This window comes from Herpailurus yagouaroundi, unplaced genomic scaffold (assembly GCF_014898765.1).
Source record: "Herpailurus yagouaroundi ecotype Mexico unplaced genomic scaffold, PumYag 141, whole genome shotgun sequence".
Classification (NCBI taxonomy): domain Eukaryota; kingdom Metazoa; phylum Chordata; class Mammalia; order Carnivora; family Felidae; genus Herpailurus; species Herpailurus yagouaroundi.
The window spans coordinates 74,812,736-74,831,262 of NW_024412396.1; the positions used below are offsets into that span (position 1 = coordinate 74,812,736).

Here is an 18,527-nt window from a genome sequence, read left to right on the forward strand (position 1 = left end):
GTGGGGAGACAGTGGCTGTGGCTGTGGCCAGGGAGGTTTTGATTTCACATACCAGGAAATAAATGTGGCTTTGGAAAGAGGTTTCTACTGTCTTTTTTTTTTTTAATGGTTTATGGCCAATTTATGTTTTATCAGCTGTGGCAGATGGGGGAGCAAAATGCCATTATAGTGAAGATGTGCAATTGTGCATTGAATCATTTTTAGTAGCTTATCTTACACAAATATTTTCTTTCTCACATGCCTGAATTTTCTTCCCATAAAGACGTTCACGCAGTTCATTGATCCGCTTGTCCATCACGGCCACCTCCATGTTGCGTTTATTCAAGAGTTCCTTCTGCTGCTGGAGCTTTGAAGTCTGTTCCTGGTTAAGCTGATTACGAATCTGCAAAATAAAAAATACGACTTTCAGGATTTGCATTAAACAAATTCTCACTGCCAGGTAAAGTAAAAACAGAAGAAAAAGTAGTAACGTTAAGTACTTATGTGTATTTATAAAATGCACGGTCACCCATGTGCTAAATGTTCCACAGGTGTACGTGGATGGCTCCAGAACGGAGTTCTTCTGTGTCTGCAAGCAAACGTCTTCTTCAGAGCACACGGAGTGACCGGTACTAGTGACGGCCACGGAAGATCATGACCGTGGCCCTTGGCAATGGCACTTTACCGAGCATGTCCTCTAGGGACCCAAGGACAGGTGACTGCTCCACCCCACACAGTCCACTGAATGAGGCATCCTACTGTGGAGGTGGCAAGAAATTCACAAAGGATGGCCTTGCTCTCCAACTGGAATGTGTGGTGGCATTTTAGCGGCTTGTAGCCAGCACTTAAAAAAATGAAATACAGAACAGAAGGCATCAGTGTGCACCACACACAGAAGGTTAAGCCTCGTTAAGCTCTTTCAGATGCACATGTGTGTGCCAGACAGGAGGCAACGTGGACTTTGTGACCTAGGTTGCAGTCAGAAAACTTGGCAAATGAATCAGTGTAAGTCAATATACTACATCCATCACGCCTCAAAAAAAAAAAAAAAAAAAAATCCTTAAAAACCCTGCACTTCTGGAGCACCTGGCTGGCTCAGTAGGTTAAGCATCCGACTCTTGGGTTTTGGCTCAGGTCATGATCTCACGGTTTTGTGAGTTTGAGCCCCACGTTGGGCTCTGCGTGGGCAGCACGGAGCCTACTTGATATTCTCTGTCTCCTCCTCTCTCTGCCCCTCCCCTGCTCACACGGTCTCTGTCTCTCTCAAAATAAATAAACTTAAAATAAATCCCTGAACTTTTAATAATTGCTTAAAATGTAAAAGAAGCCATACATTCTTTATTTCTATGCATTTACATTAGAGAACTTAACAGCAACAAAAGTAATTTTACTCTCTGTAGTTACGTATTTTCATTTCATAAAAATGATATAATAACTTTTCTGGCAAGTGCCAACAGAACTGTAAAACTTGTTTCTGGCTTGAAAAATCATCTGCTGAATGATAACTTCTGAGAAATGGAAATCTTGAGGACTGTTCTGGACTGAATGGGTCATCCCCAAATCCCTATGTTGCCTTCAGTGTGATGGTAGCTGGTGGTGGGGCCCCCGTGACGGGTCGGTGCCTTATCAGAGGAAGGAGAGAGGCCGGAGCTGTGAGGACACAGCAGGCAGCCAACCCTCACCAGGAACCCAATGTGCCGGTACCCTGCCCTTGGACACCCCGCCCATGGAGCTGTGAGAAAATCCACGTCTGTGGCTAACGTCCCCCAGTCTGTGGAGGTCTGTGACAGAAGCTGAGGCTGAGTGAGGCGACAATTTAACAACAGGCATCTCTCTCATCAAAACACAGGGTACACAGAGACATCAAACGTCACCGAAAGCTTAACTTTTCCCCCAGTTCATCATATTGCCAATTAAATTCCGTACTGAACCTCTGCACTGAAACGTGCTAAGAGTCACCAAAAAACACACACTGCGTGACTTGCTCATATGAAATTTCCAGAATAGGCAAATCCAGAGACAGCAGGTTCACGGTTGCCAGGTTAGGGGATAGGGGGTGTGGGGTTATGGTGAAGAGGGATGGGGCTTCTTTCGGGGGTGGTGGAGACGTTCTAAGATGGACCGTGGTGGTGGATGCAGAACTCTCTGAAGATGCTCAAAACCCACTAATTGTACACTCGCCGTGGGTGAACCATATGCTATGTGAATTACATCGCAATGCTGTTTTAAAAATTCTTTGTCCCCGGGGTGCCTGGGTGGCTCAGTAGGTTAACTGTCTGACTCGATTTTGGCTCAGATCATGATCTCAGTTTGTGGGATCGAGCCCCACGTCAGGCTCTGTGCCGACACCAGGAGCCTACTTGGGATTCTCTCTCTCCCCGTCTCTGCCCCTCCCAGGCTTGTGCTGGCTCTCACTCTCCCTCTCAAAGTTAATAAACAGTAAAAAAAAAAAAAAAAAAAAAAAAAAAATCCTTTTTACTGAGTACATTTTGTGCCTGCTATTAAACTGCTAAGAAGAAAGCCTGAAAGAGGCCTTAATGTCACTGCTCCCCACACCCAGCAAAGTCACCTGTAGCTCTTGGTACAGTCTTTTCAACTCCGCCGCCGCCGGTCCCGCCAGCTTGCCGTTGTAAGACTGGAGCCCGCTCAGCTTTCCTTTCTTTAAATCTTCCAGTTGCTGACTGAGCTGATCAACTCTTAATATTGCACTTTGTACTTCCTGCTTCTTTTCCTGGAACATGGCGCTGAACCTTTCTATTTCGGCAGCTAAAATGTCCCCCCGATAAAGAAAAAGACATCATTTATTGATATTTGTGTGCATGCGTGGCATTTTGTTATTTTGGTTTTGTGATTTCTTCACTTCTGTGCATTCAACTCAGCTGTGGCATCACCTAGTGCTAGACTTTGGGGAGAAAACTGTGATATACGTAATCCAATGCACTTTCTGACAAGCCTCTGGAATACATGATGTGACTGCCCATACAGCAAACTATGTGTGCACTAATTACTGAATATGCTTTAATTGGGGCAGCCAGTCCAAAGAGTAGCTTGGCCAAGCCACTTAGGAATCTCAATGCACCAACAGACCAAAGTCTTTGTAAGGGGTGTGAATCCAAGTCTGTCTTGCTGGTCACTGTCACACAAAGTAGGCACTAACCAAATTGATAATGGAACAAAGAACCACACACACAAAAGTAAGAAATGAGCATCTGTATGGTTTATCTTACTACACAGATGAAGTTTAGGCCGTTCAATTTAAAGAGACCCTCCTAATGAGTGGAGTCTCACGGCGCCGTGGCCCCAACGCAGAGGGCGGCTAACGTGTTACAAATGTTAACAACGGGCCTGCCCACCGCACTGAGAGACTTTCTAGGATCTCTTAACCTATCCGCATCCCTGGAGATGCAGGTATCGGAGCAACACGTCACTGTGCTTTCTATAGCAAGATGTGACACTGGTCCACGCGTGCAAAGCGTCCAGAAGCTGGACTCTCATCTTATCTACGCCTGAGCACGGGCGCCGGGCGAGGCACAAACGTACACAAGTTGCCGTTCATGATTTTGCTGTAGTCTACTTGTCCTCTCATGGCGCGGATTTTCTTCAGCTTGTTTTCCTGGGCTTCGACTCGCTCTTTCAGTTTCTGAAGCTTTTCATTTTCAGAGATAGACTGCTGCTGACGGCGCTCCTGCTGCTTTAGGAAATGTAAACGTTGTTCCTGACAAAAGAACGAAACAGGTGACTGCGAAAATCGAAGCAGATGATCACTTTCATACATTAAAAAAAGGTCTCAGTGTGCGACAGCACAGCATCAGCTATCGTTAAACTGCTCACGGACTCTTGCGGACGTCAGCCCACACAAAACGGAACGCCTGGACACATACAGCTGAAGACTTTGATGAGGGCGCTGTACTCCGCACACCGATCTACACACTCAGTTCACATAAACACCTCCTCAGTCTCTCCGCAGGAGGACGGCCCGCGCGCCACACCCGCTCACACAGTCTCATCTTCATCCTGTGTGAAGCCCCGTCCAGCCTAAGTTTCCTGCTGTCGGTTGCACGTTTCCTGCTGCCACAAAGCAGCTTCCCCAGGTCCCTTATTTATCTCTTAAAGGAAACCGGCACTGAAGCAAAGGGCTTTTATACTGAAAGAAGACAAGTTGATCAGTAAGGAAATAAACCTCTAATTTGCTAGGTCACAATGAACAGTCAAGGAAGTGTTTGTTTTCTTTAGGGTTAAGTTTCTTTGAAACTAATGAAACATTCCAAATGAAAACAGGACAATCCTAGAGTAAAAATATACGCAATACTCTTCAAGAGTCTTTTCCCTATTAGTGTGATGGGGTAACAGTTGACGTGAATCACAGTCCCACATGTACGTGTAAAATATACCTAAGTAAGGAGAGGATTAAGTGTGATTATGTAGGAATCACACGTGACACTCCAAAGTAAGGAAATATGTGCTTGAATGCGTACAGCATATACTTGTGTTAGCATTAACTTGTAATTTATGCTGCTGAAAATATCTAAGAATTTCCTTAGGGGTAATACTCTTGGATCAGTATTTGGAAAGGAAACAAAAAGCAGAACTAGAGAATGTCATAACTGCATAACACTATGTGCACTTCATCTGAGAAACCTTATTAATGGGATGAAATACTTCTCAATTTACTTAACTCTAAACTGGTTTTTTTTTATTCTTGTATATCCAATAAACCTTGCAAGACAGCTTTTCTTCCTGCAAGATAACTTTTAAAAACAAGCCCAATTTATGCTATAATATATCCACATAAAAGTGAATATAGTACATTGGGGCGCCTGGGTGGCGCAGTCGGTTAAGCGTCCGACTTCAGCCAGGTCATGATCTCGCGGTCCGTGAGTTCGAGCCCCGCGTCAGGCTCTGGGCTGATGGCTCAGAGCCTGGAGCCTGTTTCCGATTCTGTGTCTCCCTCTCTCTCTCTGCCCCTCCCCCGTTCATGCTCTGTCTCTCTCTGTCCCAAAAATAAATAAACGTTGAAAAAAAAAAAAGTGGATATAGTACAATGAATTATATGGTCACTCAATAAATGAAAAAAGTGGGATTGGACATTTGGCTATGAAGCAAATCTCTCTACAGAGAAAGCAATAAGAACCCAGGCAGAAATGTTTCCATATTCTCCTTATATAGCAGTTTCAGAGATCATTCCAACAAGAATATTCTCCAGCAGGCCTGGGTGATAGGGGTGATTTTTCAGTCTGTGATAAGAAACGGTTCAAATTTTCTTAAGGCATCTCAATGACAAATGCACAACTCGTGTAGGTAGAGAGCGTTAACTCCGCCCTGCGTCGTCACAAACCAAAGTCCGCGTGGAGTGGCATAAAGGAAGCCTAGATAACCAACTGTCATTGTTTTGTGGGCCCATGACCAGTGTCTTCCTCCAGATTTCAGCTATAGCTGACTAAGGTCAACCACCTCCTATTCTGGGGTATCTGAGTGTGGGTGTCCAGGGTCTTGCTCAAACACCTTCCCAACTCGAAGAAGCTACAGTATTCATGTATCATTACAGAAGAGGTAACAAAGACAGGAGGACACTGTGTTCGATACTTCCGTGACCTGGTCCTACCTACAAGTGCTGCCCATGGGTGTGTTCACTCCAGTCTAAAGAAACTGCTGAATAACACTCTTTATGAACATTTTCCCACCTCTGCTTTTATAAACTCACCTTGGCAACCAACATTTGCTGCTGATTTTCAATTTGCTGCTGTTGCCTGGCTGCCATATCTTGGAGCTCTGAGAGGGTAAGTTCTACACGTGGATTTCCAACCTATGGGGAGCAAAACACGGTCAGGCTGCAATGTAAGGTCTATCTGCATAATCGTTTTTCTCGTGTCAGAACAAATATGCATCAGGATCTTAAAGAGCCTCCCTTGTAGAAGTTAGGATAATACAAATTACTTGGTACATAAGAACTTTTCTCACTCGTTGACAGCTTTTATTAAATATAAATAACAGCTTTTTAAATATACCAGATACTATATTCAAAAGGGACATGGATGCCTGGGTGGCTCAGTCGGTTAAGCACCCGACTTTGGCTCAGGTCATGACCGTGCGTTCACGGGTACGAGCCCTACATCAGGCTCCATGCTGACAGCTCAGGGCCTGGGGCCTGCTTCAGATTCTGTGTCTCCCTCTCTCTCTCTGCCCCTCCCCCACTCATGCTCTGTCTCTGTCAAAAATGAATAAACGTTAAAAAAAATTAAAAAAAAAAAAGGGACGGGCAGACACACACACACACACACACACACACACACACACACACACACACACACACACCCCAGGAGACACACTTGTGGGAATGCAAACTGATGCAGCCACTGTGGAAAACCATATGAAGTTTCCTCAGAAAATTAAAAATAGAACTATCGTATGACCCAGTAATATGGGTCTACTACTGGGTATTTAGCCAAAGAAAATGAAAACACTAATTTGAAAAGATGTATGTACCCTTATGTTTATTGCAGCATTATTTATAATAGCCAAATTATGTAAGCAGCCTGTGTCCACTGACAGACGAATGGACGGAGAAGATGTGGTGTGCACACAGACGACGGAATATTACTCGGCCATAAAAAACGAAACGGTGCCATTCAGAACATGGATGGATCTAAAGAGGACAGTGTTACGTCAGTCAGAGAAAGATAAACACCGTATGATTTCACTCACGTGGAACTTAAGAAACAAAACAAAAGAACAAAGAAAAAAAGAGACACACCAAAACACGGACTCTGGAGAACTGATGGTTACCGGAACTGGGGGTGGGTGGGGAGGGGAGGGCGGTGGGGGATGGGAGAAACAGGCAAAGGGGATTAAAAGTACACTTATCCTGATGAGTCATGTATGGAATTGCTGAATCACCGTATTGTACACCTGAAACGAATATAACACTGTATGTTAACTATACTGGGGGAAAGAAAGGGGGGGTCCCAAACCTTTTTTTGATTGGCTATTTAAGGATGAATCTGAATGAATGGAGATGTCAAATGTTTGAGAATACACAACCTAAAAAATGAATGTGTAGCAACCCTTGGGGACAAATGTCATTTTACTGCCACCCGGTCTCAAGAAGCTAAAAAACACAGACGATTCTAAAAGTACAAATACCTCCATAAAAACACCGAGGACTGACCCACTGCTGACAGAATTCTGTACGAGGAGTGAGTACGAGACGGTAAGATCCAGAGGAGCGGTCACTGATGGAACTGGAAGGCACGTCCCTATGCCCTGCTGCTGATTAGTAACACCAGGCTCTGGACTAGGTGCCTCCACCGGTGAGGGTGCTGAGCCTCACCGTAACAGTACCAGGTGAGAACGTTACATCCCCGTTCTACAGGGGAGAAAACGAGCGCGGAGGAGTTCAAAGAATCTTCCACAGGTGAGACGGCCCACGTGGCAAAGCAGGGCGCAGGGTCCTTGTTTCCGACCATCGGTATAGCACGCTCTTTACTAAACACGAACTGCCTGTAGCTACCACGCTGGGCATGCTACAGGCGGTGTGACATGATCTTCGTAACAAGTGTGTGTGGACTGTATGTGCGCCCCACGCTGGGGGAGGAGTCACGGGGAGAGGTGCAGGGACACGTGTTAGGGCACCCTCAGAGGCGGTGAAGGGGCAGAGTTACAATTCCAGCCAGGCTGGTCTCCCTCCGATCCCTCCTGTGGCAGCGTCCAGCCCCTCCCCAGGCCACTACTCTCTACTTTGTTCATCTGTACTCTTAGCAACCCTTTCCCCTTCCACCCTCTTGTACCCCTGTTGCGCTGACTCTGGGCTTCCCCGTCTCCCAAGGTGCTCAAGCGCGTTCTTGAAAAATGTCCAACGCTGCCATCTGGAACCCCCACTCTGTTTATCTAAGATCCTAAGGGAACAATATGGAGCAAACCCCTTTTCAGAACTAGACACTGTGAACTGCCACATTACAGAAACTTCCATCTGAAAAATAATTTGTTTACTGCACGAGAAGCAAAAATGCCCGGCAATACCCTCAAAATGCCTGAAACTTCTGTTTTAACTCTAATAAGGGCTTGCTAATTTCCACTTACTACAATATTCTAATCACTGCAATAAAAGGTATTTCTCAAACCATTAGAACTCTTACTTCTTGAAGGTATTTTTGACGAGAGAAAAACTACGTCCAGTCACCAAATCTCTCAATTTATGTTAATTTCTTAATTTACAACTTCAACAAACCTTATTTGGTCTCCCCTCCAGTGACTTACAGCAACAGTGAAAAGAGCACAGAGGAGACATTCAACCGGTCACCATCACACCACACTGCTCTGTCATTTAGGGCAGTGCCGTGTGGCATAAGTAATTCAGGTAGATCTTACGCATACACTAATATATGTTGTAACTTCATAACACTGTACACCTTCAAGAAGACCTTATATACAGAAAACTATGCATCAGTGTGCACGGCTCAACAAATTTTTTCAAAGTGAACATTCTTCTGTGAATTTTTGTTTTTTATTTTCATTTTAGTTCCAGCACAGCTAACACAAAAAATATGGAACACCTCACAAATTCGTGTGTCAACCTTACACAAGAGCCACACTATTCTCTACTGTTCCAGTTTTTTGGCACGTGTGCGGCACCACCCGTGTAACTTCACTGACAAAGTGTGAACGGGGCAGGGGCAGAGAGAGAGAGGGAGACACAGAATCCGAAGCAGGCTCCAGGCTCCGAGCTGTCAGCACAGGGCCCGATGCGGGGCTGGAACCCACGAACTGTGAGATCACGACCCGAGCCGAGCCTAAGTCAGATGCTTAACCGACCGAACCACCCAGGCGCCCCTTAACTGTATTTTAACTGAGTTCTAAAAACACCAACCACCATAAACTTACGAGTCAACAAATATGCTACATTTTATATGTTAGTATATCTTCCCTGAATTATTCAATGTGAAAATTCAGCAAAAAGAAGCACCTTTTCAGTTTTCAGGACAACGAAACCCCTCAATGCAGTCCTTTTATGAGGGGCCTGTCACTGTGCTCCCTCCAGGTCAGCTCAGCCCTCCTTCCAGTTGCCAGGTCTCCACGTGCATTCCAACAAACCTATGACCGAATTCCTCGTTTGTTTCTTGTCATCGCATCGAGTAAGAAGAAATCAAATCCCGTTCCCTGGGCTCCCGGAGGTCCCTCCTGGCCGAGTCACCTCGTGAGCTCAGCTCCAGGTCACAGAGAGGACGAGCCACTTCCACAAGCAGCACGATTGGCGCAGAAGTGGGTGCTCGCGCTGTCTCTCAGAAGCGGCCCAGCAGGCTCCTCCACGCAGGGCCCAGAGGACAGGAAACACCTCGCCGGCCTCCCGCTGCTCTCATACCCTTCCCTGCAGGGGCTGCTGCCTGGGCCCCACGGCTCGGGCCCCTCTCACGAGACGTTCTACCTGCATCTGGACTCTGGGGACATGTCTGTGCTCCCTATGAATGCGGGTTGCTCTCCCATTTCTCACAACAAACGTGGCCCACCCAACTCCACGTCTAAACTCCCCACTCCCCGCAAGAGCAGAGGAAAACGGGCACCTTGGCCCCCAGCCTTCACCATCACGTATCTGGTCATATCCCCTTCTTTCTCCAAACGTCCACAAATCTACCTACAAAAATGATAAAAGACTCAATTCTCTAAGTTACAATACTTTTGCATACAAAACACTGACCCGACAGAGAACTGACACTGGGCCCTCTGACTAATGAGACACTTCCAGAGACTCCTGGCCCCGGCAGCTGCAGGGTCCTAGCCCGCCACGGGGCAGTGGATTTACGAACCAGTCGGGGCTTCCTCACACTCCAGTGTGGACGGCATCTTCCCAAACTCAAAAGCCCACACTTTTCATTCTGTCGTCCTACAAAGAGCCTACATCCTCCTCACCATTTCAACGGCCTCTCCAGGTTCTTTTTAAAAATGATTTAAGTAATCTCTACTCCCACTGTGGGGCTCGAGCTCATGACCCCGAGATCAAGAGTTGCGTGCTGTACCGACTGAGCCCTCCGGGTGCCCCCAGAGTCTCTCAGCACCTCATTAACACAAGCCCCCTCTGGCCCTTATCGCCTTCCTCCTGATCCCTTCCCCCTAATGCCTGTCTGCCTGGAGAGGCTGGAAGCGGCAGTGGCAGTGGAGCTCTGTAAATGAAGAAACTAAACTATGTGCTCTGGGGGCGTCTGGGGAGCTCAGTCGGTTGAGCATCTGACTTTGGCTCAGGTCATGATCTCATGGTTTGGGAGTTCCAGCCCCACATCGGGCTCTGTGCTGTCAGTGCAGAGCCTGCTTTGGATCCTCTGTCCCCACGCACCGTCCCCCCAACCTTCCCCAACTCATGCTCTCTCTCAAAATAAACAAACACTAAAAAAATAAAACAAACTGCGTGCTCGAGATCCCAGCGCGAGGAAGTGACCGAGGACAAGTGGCAAGGCAGTCGTGAGGGGTGACGGGAACTGGAATTGTCCGGAGTGCGATACACATCGCACACCACACCGGGATCCCTCGCTGACCCTGGCTATGCCAGCCAAGATCCGAGACGTGGCAGGTAAGATAAAAGACCAGTGAAATGTCTCCCTGTGTTCTGTGTGTCGCTACTCTGACCAACGAGATAAGATTCTCACAAGGGAAGCAATTAGGATACTCATCAAATTCGACTATGAGGTACAGAACCTGAGCTCAGTTTTCTTTATACTTAGGATCTTCACTGTGAAATAATAAAAACAGCATTTCTCAGCGTAGCAGTGAGGACTCTCGTAAAAGTGCGTGTTCAGCCTCTCCCCTGCCCTAGGAAGGTCACGAGGAACCAGAAGAGCAGGATGTTTCACAACCTCACTCAGCCACCCTGGGTCTAGTCACTATGGGAGCTGTGGGTCTAAAAACAAAAAGATTCTCTTAAAATCTCCTTTCCCAAAACAATGAAACCAAACAAGAAGCTAACCCCTCTGTATGTTTTTGTTCCTGAGTTTACAGAAAGTTCTAATAAAATTATTTCACAACGCCCAAAATAAGCAAAAATAAAACTTTTATGGTCTTAAATTTAAGATGTTAGCAACTTTTAAAAAATTGACAAGCACATAATCTAGACCATCTCATACACAAAATGGCCAAGATACCCATACCGGTAGTGATTAAAACAGAACAACTGGCTAGTTTAGCAAATACACAGTGAAACCAATGTTTACTTTTAAAATCAACTTTACTGAGGTATAGCTTACAAGCAGTAAAAAGCACCCATTTAAAGTACACTGCTGAATGCATTCTGACACCTGCTGGTCAATTCCACTCCTCTTGCCCCTAGCCCCGCCCCCCCCCCAACTCCGGAGGTGGGGCCTGTCATTCTATCCTGATAGCCTCGTTCTGTTTCCTGAGAATTCCACGCAAATGGGACTGCACAGTGTGTGCCTCTTTGGGTTGTCCTCCTTCACACCCACAATGCTTCCGAGATTCGCGGTGTCGATCCATGTGTCGGTAAACTTGTCCTTTTTACTGCTGGGTAGTATTCAGCTGTACGGAGACACCGCATTTCGTTTATCCATCTGTCAATGGACACGGGAGCTGTCTCCACTTTTGGACTATGATGACTAAAGGTGTCTTAAGTACTCACGTACCGGTATTTACGCAGACAAGTGTTCTGGCTTCTCTTGGGTAACCAAAGTCAAGGAAGTAGAACAGGTAGGTTGTGTGGTAAGTGTATGCTGAACTCACAGAAACTGCCAAACTGTTTTCCAAAGTGAAACGTAACATTTTACACCGCCACGGGGCACGTAAGAAAGTTCTAGTTTCTCTGCATCCCTGCCAACGCTTGCTGTCAATGTTTACATTTTAATTATCTTCTTTTTAAATAAGATTTTAACATCTTGGCAAAGAAAGGATTTCATAAATATAATTTTAAAAGTTACAAAAAAATAATTTTAAAAAGGATAAAAATGTCCACAATTAAGTGATCAAAACCAAACATACTATGACCAGATTTTCAACAAATAAGCTATCAATAAATAAAATTTGCCAGAAGTTAGATAAGGAGAAGGGGCTTATTTCCCAGGCAAAGTCTCCTTTGTACCAATTATGTGTAGGAGTCATGACTCATGAAGCCATCGTCTCCCTGAAAAACAGGCTACTAGAACTAAAATGTTAAGATGTTCAGAAAAACTATGACTTACTTGATAATTATGATGGAAACCTTTAGATCACACGTCAAATTGGTACCATGGCTTTAATCAAAAGTATTTTTTTTTTTTTTTTTTGTCTCTTCGGGTAATTTTTTTTTTTTATCAAAAAAAAATTTTTTTTTAACGTTTATTTATTTTTGAGACAGAGAGAGACAGAGCATGAATGCGGGAGGGTCAGAGAGAGGGAGACACAGAATCTGAAACAGGCTCCAGGCTCTGAGCTGTCAGCACAGAGCCCGACGTGGGGCTCGAACTCACGGACCGCGAGATCACGACCGGAGCCGAAGTCGGCCGCTTAACCGACTGAGCCACCCAGGCGCCCCTCTTCAGGTAATGTTTTAAACTTGAGAGTGGTGTTACCATAATTGAGGCGTTAAAAATATGTAATAAAGTTTCTCAAAACAAACCACTGTAGACAATTATGCAATATATATACGCATGTCTCCCAACCTAAGCTGCGAATGATATTAGGAAGAAGACTTCGTTTTATATCTTATTCAAACAGCCTGTCAGTATGTGCCAAGTGTATTTTTCTAACATGCAAAAAACTTATGAAAGATTGCAATTTTATCTATGAAAACGAAAGGATTCACCACCTTGCATAGTGTCCATTTAGGTAATGACTCTAACTATCCCAGTTCCTGAAAAATTATGCCATTTTTCAGGCGGTTTTTGTTTTCTTTTTGGTATAATGACTCACTCCAAACACACTAAATGCTCTGTAAGGAGTGATATTTTGACATTACTTTCAGACAGTCACCAATTTACTCAACCCAGCCGCCGCTCATCAGCGGACAGGATATGGCACAACTCTAAACCGTGCACCAGGCTTGGATGAGTCCCAACGATGTGTTCTGGGTGCACATGCCAAGTGACGAAGAGGGGGGGGCTTCTACGACCCTCTGGTCCACTGTGCATGTGGGTTAGCTCTACCTGTTTTTTTTTTAATTTTTTTTTTTTTACATTTATTTATTTTTGAGAGACAGAGTGAGACAAAGTGAGAGTGGTGGAGGGGCAGAGAGAGAGAGAGAGAGGGAGAGAGAGAGAGAGAGACAAGATTGGAAGCAGGCTCCAGGCTCTGAGCTGTCAGCACAGAGCCCGATGCGAGGCTCAAACCCACAGTCCGTGAGACCATGACCTGAGCTGAAGTCGGACGTTCAACTGAGCCACCCAGGTGACCCTAGCTCTACCTGTTTTGAAGTGCTCTCTTGTTTAGCTTGTGTTACCCTAAAGATGCTTTCCTGTCCTATAACTTTATTTCTGTTTAAATTTTATTTAGTTAACATACGGTGCAATATTGGTTTCAGGAGTAGAATTCACTCATTTATCCCTTACAACACCCCGAGCTCATCGCAAGTACCTTCCTGAATTCCCATTCAGCCCATCCCCCATCCCCCTCCACCAACCCTCACTCAGTTTGTTCTCTATAGTTAAGTGTCCATAGGGGTGGAGCGCCTAGGTACTCAGTCAGCTGGCCGACTTTGCCTCAGGTCACGACTCACAGGTTCGTGGGTTTGAGCCTCTTGTGAGTTCACAGCCTTCCTTGGGATTCTTTCCCCCCACCCCCTTTGCCCCTCTCATCTCAAAATAAATAAACTTAAAAAAAAAAAAAGTCTATTGTGGTATGCTTCCCTCTCCTCTTCACCCTCCTTGCCATACATTCATGTGTTTTGTTTCTAAAATTCCACGTATTAGTGAAATCCTATAACGTCTTTCTCTGAATGAATTACTTTGCTTAGCACCATTCATTCCAGCTCCATCCACGTAGTTGCAAATGGCAAGATTTCATTCTTTTTGATGGCTGACTTCTATCCCAGGGTGTGTGTGTGTGTATGTGTGTACATCTTCTTTATTCGTTAGTCGATGGACATCTGGGCTCCCTCCATCGTTTGGCTATTGTTGACAATACTGCTCTAAACACTGGAGTGCACATACCCCTTCAAACCTGTATTTCTGTATCCTCTGGGTAAATACTTAAAAGCCTCCGTACTGTTCTCCAGAGTGAGTGTACCAGTTTGCATTCCCACGAATAGTGTGGGAGGGCTCCCCTTTCTCTGAATCCTTGCCAACACCTGTTGTTTCTTGAGTTGTTAATTTTAGCCATTCTGACAGGTGTGAGGTGGTATCTCAATGAGGTTTTGATTCGTAATTCCCTGATGATGAGTGATGTGGAGCATTTTTTCATGTGTCTGTTAGCCATCTGGATGTCTTCTTTGGAGAAGTGTTTATTCATGTCTTCTGCCTGTTTCTTCAATGGATTATTTGCTTTTTAGGTGTTAAGTTTGTAAGTTTGTTTTTTTTTAACTTTTTAAAAAATTTATTTTTGAGAGACAGAAACAGGCAGACCATGAATGAGGGAGGAGCAGAGAGAGAGGAAGACACAGAATCGGAAGCAGGCTCCAGGCTCTGAGCTGTCAGCACAGAGCCTGACACAGGGCTCGAACCCACGAACTGTGAGATCATGACCTGAGCCGAAGTCGGACGCTCAACCGACTGAGCCACCCAGGCGCCCCAGTTTGGAAGTTCTTTATAGATTTTGGATACTAACCCTTTATCAGATGTATCGTTTGCAAACATCTTCTCCCATTCTGTAGGTTGTCTCTTAGTTTTGCTGATTGTTTCCTTCACTGTGCAGAAGCTTTTTATCTTGATGAGGCCCCAACAGTTCATGCTTGATTTTGCTTTTGTTTCCCTTACCTTCAGAGACAGGTCTAGTAAGAAGCTGCTCTGACCAAGGTCAGAAAGATTGCTGCCTGCATTCTCCTCTAGGACTTTGATGGTTTCCTGTCTCACATTCAGGTCTTTTACCCATACTGAATTTATTTTTGTGTGTGGTGGAAGAAAGTGGTCCAGTTACATTCTTCTGCATGTTGCCGTCCAGTTTTCCCAGCACCATTTTTCTTGAAGAGACTTTTTTTGCATTGGATATTCTTTCCTGCTTTGTCAAAAATTAGTTGACCATACAGTTGTGGGCTATAACTTTATTATTATTACTTTTAATATGTATGTATTTATTTATTTATTTATTCATTCATTCATTCATTTCATTTATGTATGTATATATGTATGTATGTATGTATGTATGTATGTATTTATAGGAGAGAGAGCACGTGCGTGCACGTGAGAGAGTGCGCATACATACGCACACTGGCAGAGGAGAGGCAGAGAGAGAGGGGGAGACACAGAATCCAAAGCAGGCTCCAGGCTCCGAGCTGTCAGCACAGAGCCCGACATGGGGCCTGAGCTCACAGAACACGAGATCATGACCCGAGCCGAAGTCAGACACTTAACCGACTGAGCCACCCAGGCGCCCCTAAACTTTATTTTTAAGTTTGAGTGCAATCTCCCCAAAAGTTGAAAAACTGGTGACAAAAATGATGCAGAAGTATAATTTACATATCAAAACCATTCCAAAGAATGAGTCCTTTGCACTCCCCTCCTCACCAACAACACATACTGTGAAGCCTGCTTTTCCACTTTTGGCACTGGCGAGTACAACACACTCTCATTACATGACACTTTATTTTCCAACTGCATCCACATATGTTTATTATTTATGTAAGGACGTCTTCATTGTTCAATTCATATATTTTATACTTGTGAGAATGATCTGGGCATCAACAGCTCACATTATTCATTCCAAGGATACATAGTAGTTCTCCATTGCTGATAACAGGTCACATCTAAATTCACTGGCTTAAAACACAACCAACGTTCATTATGGCTCATAGCTTCTGGGGATAAAGGATTAAGGAACAGCTCGGCTGGGCAGTTCTGGCTTAAGATTTCTCATAAGGCCCAGCCAAATGTCAGGGTTGTAGCTGTCCTAAGGCTTGACTGGGTTTGGAGGAACTGATTCCAAGATGGCACACTCTCATGGCTACCAAGTGGACTCCTCACAGAGCTGCTTGTTTGTGCCTACTCACAACACGGTGGCTGGTTTCCCCCAGAGCAAATCATCCAAGACAGAGTGCCAGGGGGAAGCTATCTTTTTAGTGAACTAGCCTCAGAAGTCACATTGCACCACTATCTCCAAATTCTATCTGCTAGGAGCTAGTCACTAAGTTTGGGAGAAAAAGAGGGGAATTGAACTCCACTTTGTGAAGAGAGGCGTTTTAAAGAATCTTCATATTTTATTTTATTTTATTTAACTTTTATTTATTTTTGAGAGAAAAGAGACAGAGCATGAATGGGGAGGAGCAGAGAAAGACAGAGACACAGAATCCGAAGCAGGCTCCAGGCTCTGAGCTGTCAGCACAGAGCCCGACACGGGGCTCGAACCCATGAACCGTGAGATCACGATCCGAGCCAAAGGTGGACGCTTTGAAGTCGGACTCTGACTGAGCCACCCAGGCGCCCCAAGAATCTTCATATTTTAAAACTGTCACATCCATTTGCTGTAAAACCTCATAAAGACTCTTTACTTCTATCATCCTATTATTTATTACATACAGGAGTTTAGTTGTTATTCCCAACAGCAGTGTTACAATACAACAAAGAAAGAGAATGTTTATGTTATGGGCATATGTTTAAGAGAGCTAGCTAAGAGTGCAATCAATAGAGGTTTTAACTATAAGTGCTGCTTTTATCCTCAATGCTTAACATATATTCCTTGGTAGTCAGTTATCAGAAAAGGCTAGTGGATTCTGTCAGCAATTAAATACCTACTGGCTAATGGGTCACTTCAGATGTCAGCTCTATTTTATTTTATTTTATTTTATTATTTTATTTTATTTTATTTTATTTTATTTATTTTATTTTATTTTATTTTATTTTATTTTATTTTTTGGTATTCTGATTTTAATACTCAACTAAATAACTTCATCTTTGGTTATAACAGACAAGAATGTTACTATATTACTTGGGAAAAGAAAATTCCCTAAGCTTTCAAGTTGTGGTGAGATGGCATGCTGTAAGCTCAAGGGTCTGTCCTACTCATCCCTTTCTGAGCTAGTTTGCATGGAAAACACAAAGGGCCTTCTGGTGGGTCCAGCCGCCCACCCGTGGCCTCCTCAAAGGAGCCCCGGTACCACTGTTGCCCCCGCCAGAGTCACACCCTGATTCGTGTGGCATGCCAGCACTTTACCCTTGGCATGTGTGAAACCAAGCTCCTCCCTCTCCTTCCACCCTGGCTTCCTCCTAAATCTCTTACTTCCATTAATGGCTGTAACATTTCCCCAGAAACCTCAGCCTCATCACTGACTTGAAACGACGTTGCTCAAAATAGAAGCTGCTGCTCAGTGTTGTCTCTCTCTCTCTCTTCCTCGTATCTGTGTCTGCCTCTCCATTCCAGAGCCACACTTCCCCACCTTCACATTCTTGCTCAGATTATTCCTTTTGGCTACAGAGCCCTTCCCCCAACTTCCTAAACTCTACCTATCCTTTAAGATCTAGTGGCCATGCCATCTGCTTCCTGAAGCTTTTCCTGATCCTCTGCAGAACCTCTCATGCGATTGTTCTGACACTCAGGATCTGACATCACTTCCAGAGATGGGAGAGAACTCAGTATGTCATGCATTCTGAATTCTAGAGATTCAACAACACACAACAAGCACTTGCATGTTAGGCATTTATATAAACCTGAATTTATGGTTATCTTAGTAGACGTTTACACAACCCTTATAGGAAAGTTCTTAAGCCTGTTGCACAGACGAGAAAGCTGAGCTCTGGCAGCAGGCTGAACAGCTCTCCCAAGCACAGGGGTGGGCCAGGAGCAGTGTCAGGGTCTCCGGATGGCAGGCTGCATGTTCTTTCCCTCACACAGGATGTACTGGCCTCCCATTTTTTCTCACCAGGCTGCAGCACAGGCACGTACGATTGCCCCTAAATACCACTCATTTATTGTACCAAAGGGTAAATGCTCTACCAGATGCCATCTGATTATTAGTTTGAATCATATGAAAATGCTGTTTTTGTAGATCGAAAAATGTAGATGGTCAGACATCAGCAATTTCATATGGTTCAATGTAAGAGGAAAGGATTAATTTCCCCCACTGGGAAACATAAAATCTAAAGATAACTTGATTCTAGCAAATAATAATAAAGAAATAAAATAGAAGAACGAGAACTCTAGGCTACTCTATTTTTGGAAGATTATGAGAAATGACAAAATAGACTGCTCAGTGATAGTGGAGGGCTTCCTGGAGGAGGCATGCCTAATCATTGCTTGTACTGTTCCAGAGGAAGTCTAAAAAAGCCTAACTCCCTCTTTTTACTTTCTTGGGACAGTTTCATACAAGCAGATGCACGTGAATTACAGGAAGGAACGAAGTGAAATCTCCTTTCTTCTAAATTGTAGTTTACAGATGTACCTTTTGAGCTTCTATCTCCATAACCTTGAAATTCCTCTTTCCAAATACTTCCTTTGAA

At 44.6% G+C, this 18,527-nt stretch overlaps 1 protein-coding gene across 2 annotated transcripts in view; it reads right to left on the bottom strand.

Moving 5' to 3' along the window:
* The window catches only part of PPP1R13B (protein phosphatase 1 regulatory subunit 13B), a 99,643-nt gene that overhangs the window by 12,866 nt on the left and 68,250 nt on the right, over window positions 1-18,527 (bottom strand). Inside the window, exons 5-8 of one of the 2 annotated variants that reach the window (XM_040478320.1) lie at window positions 5,681-5,782; window positions 3,520-3,694; window positions 2,549-2,745; window positions 218-382 (exon numbers count right to left, since the gene is read on the bottom strand). In XM_040478320.1, coding sequence (XP_040334254.1) covers window positions 218-382; window positions 2,549-2,745; window positions 3,520-3,694; window positions 5,681-5,782 — 639 coding nt within the window. The remainder of the gene's footprint in view (window positions 1-217; window positions 383-2,548; window positions 2,746-3,519; window positions 3,695-5,680; window positions 5,783-18,527) is intronic. The other variant, XM_040478321.1, reaches the window with a different exon arrangement.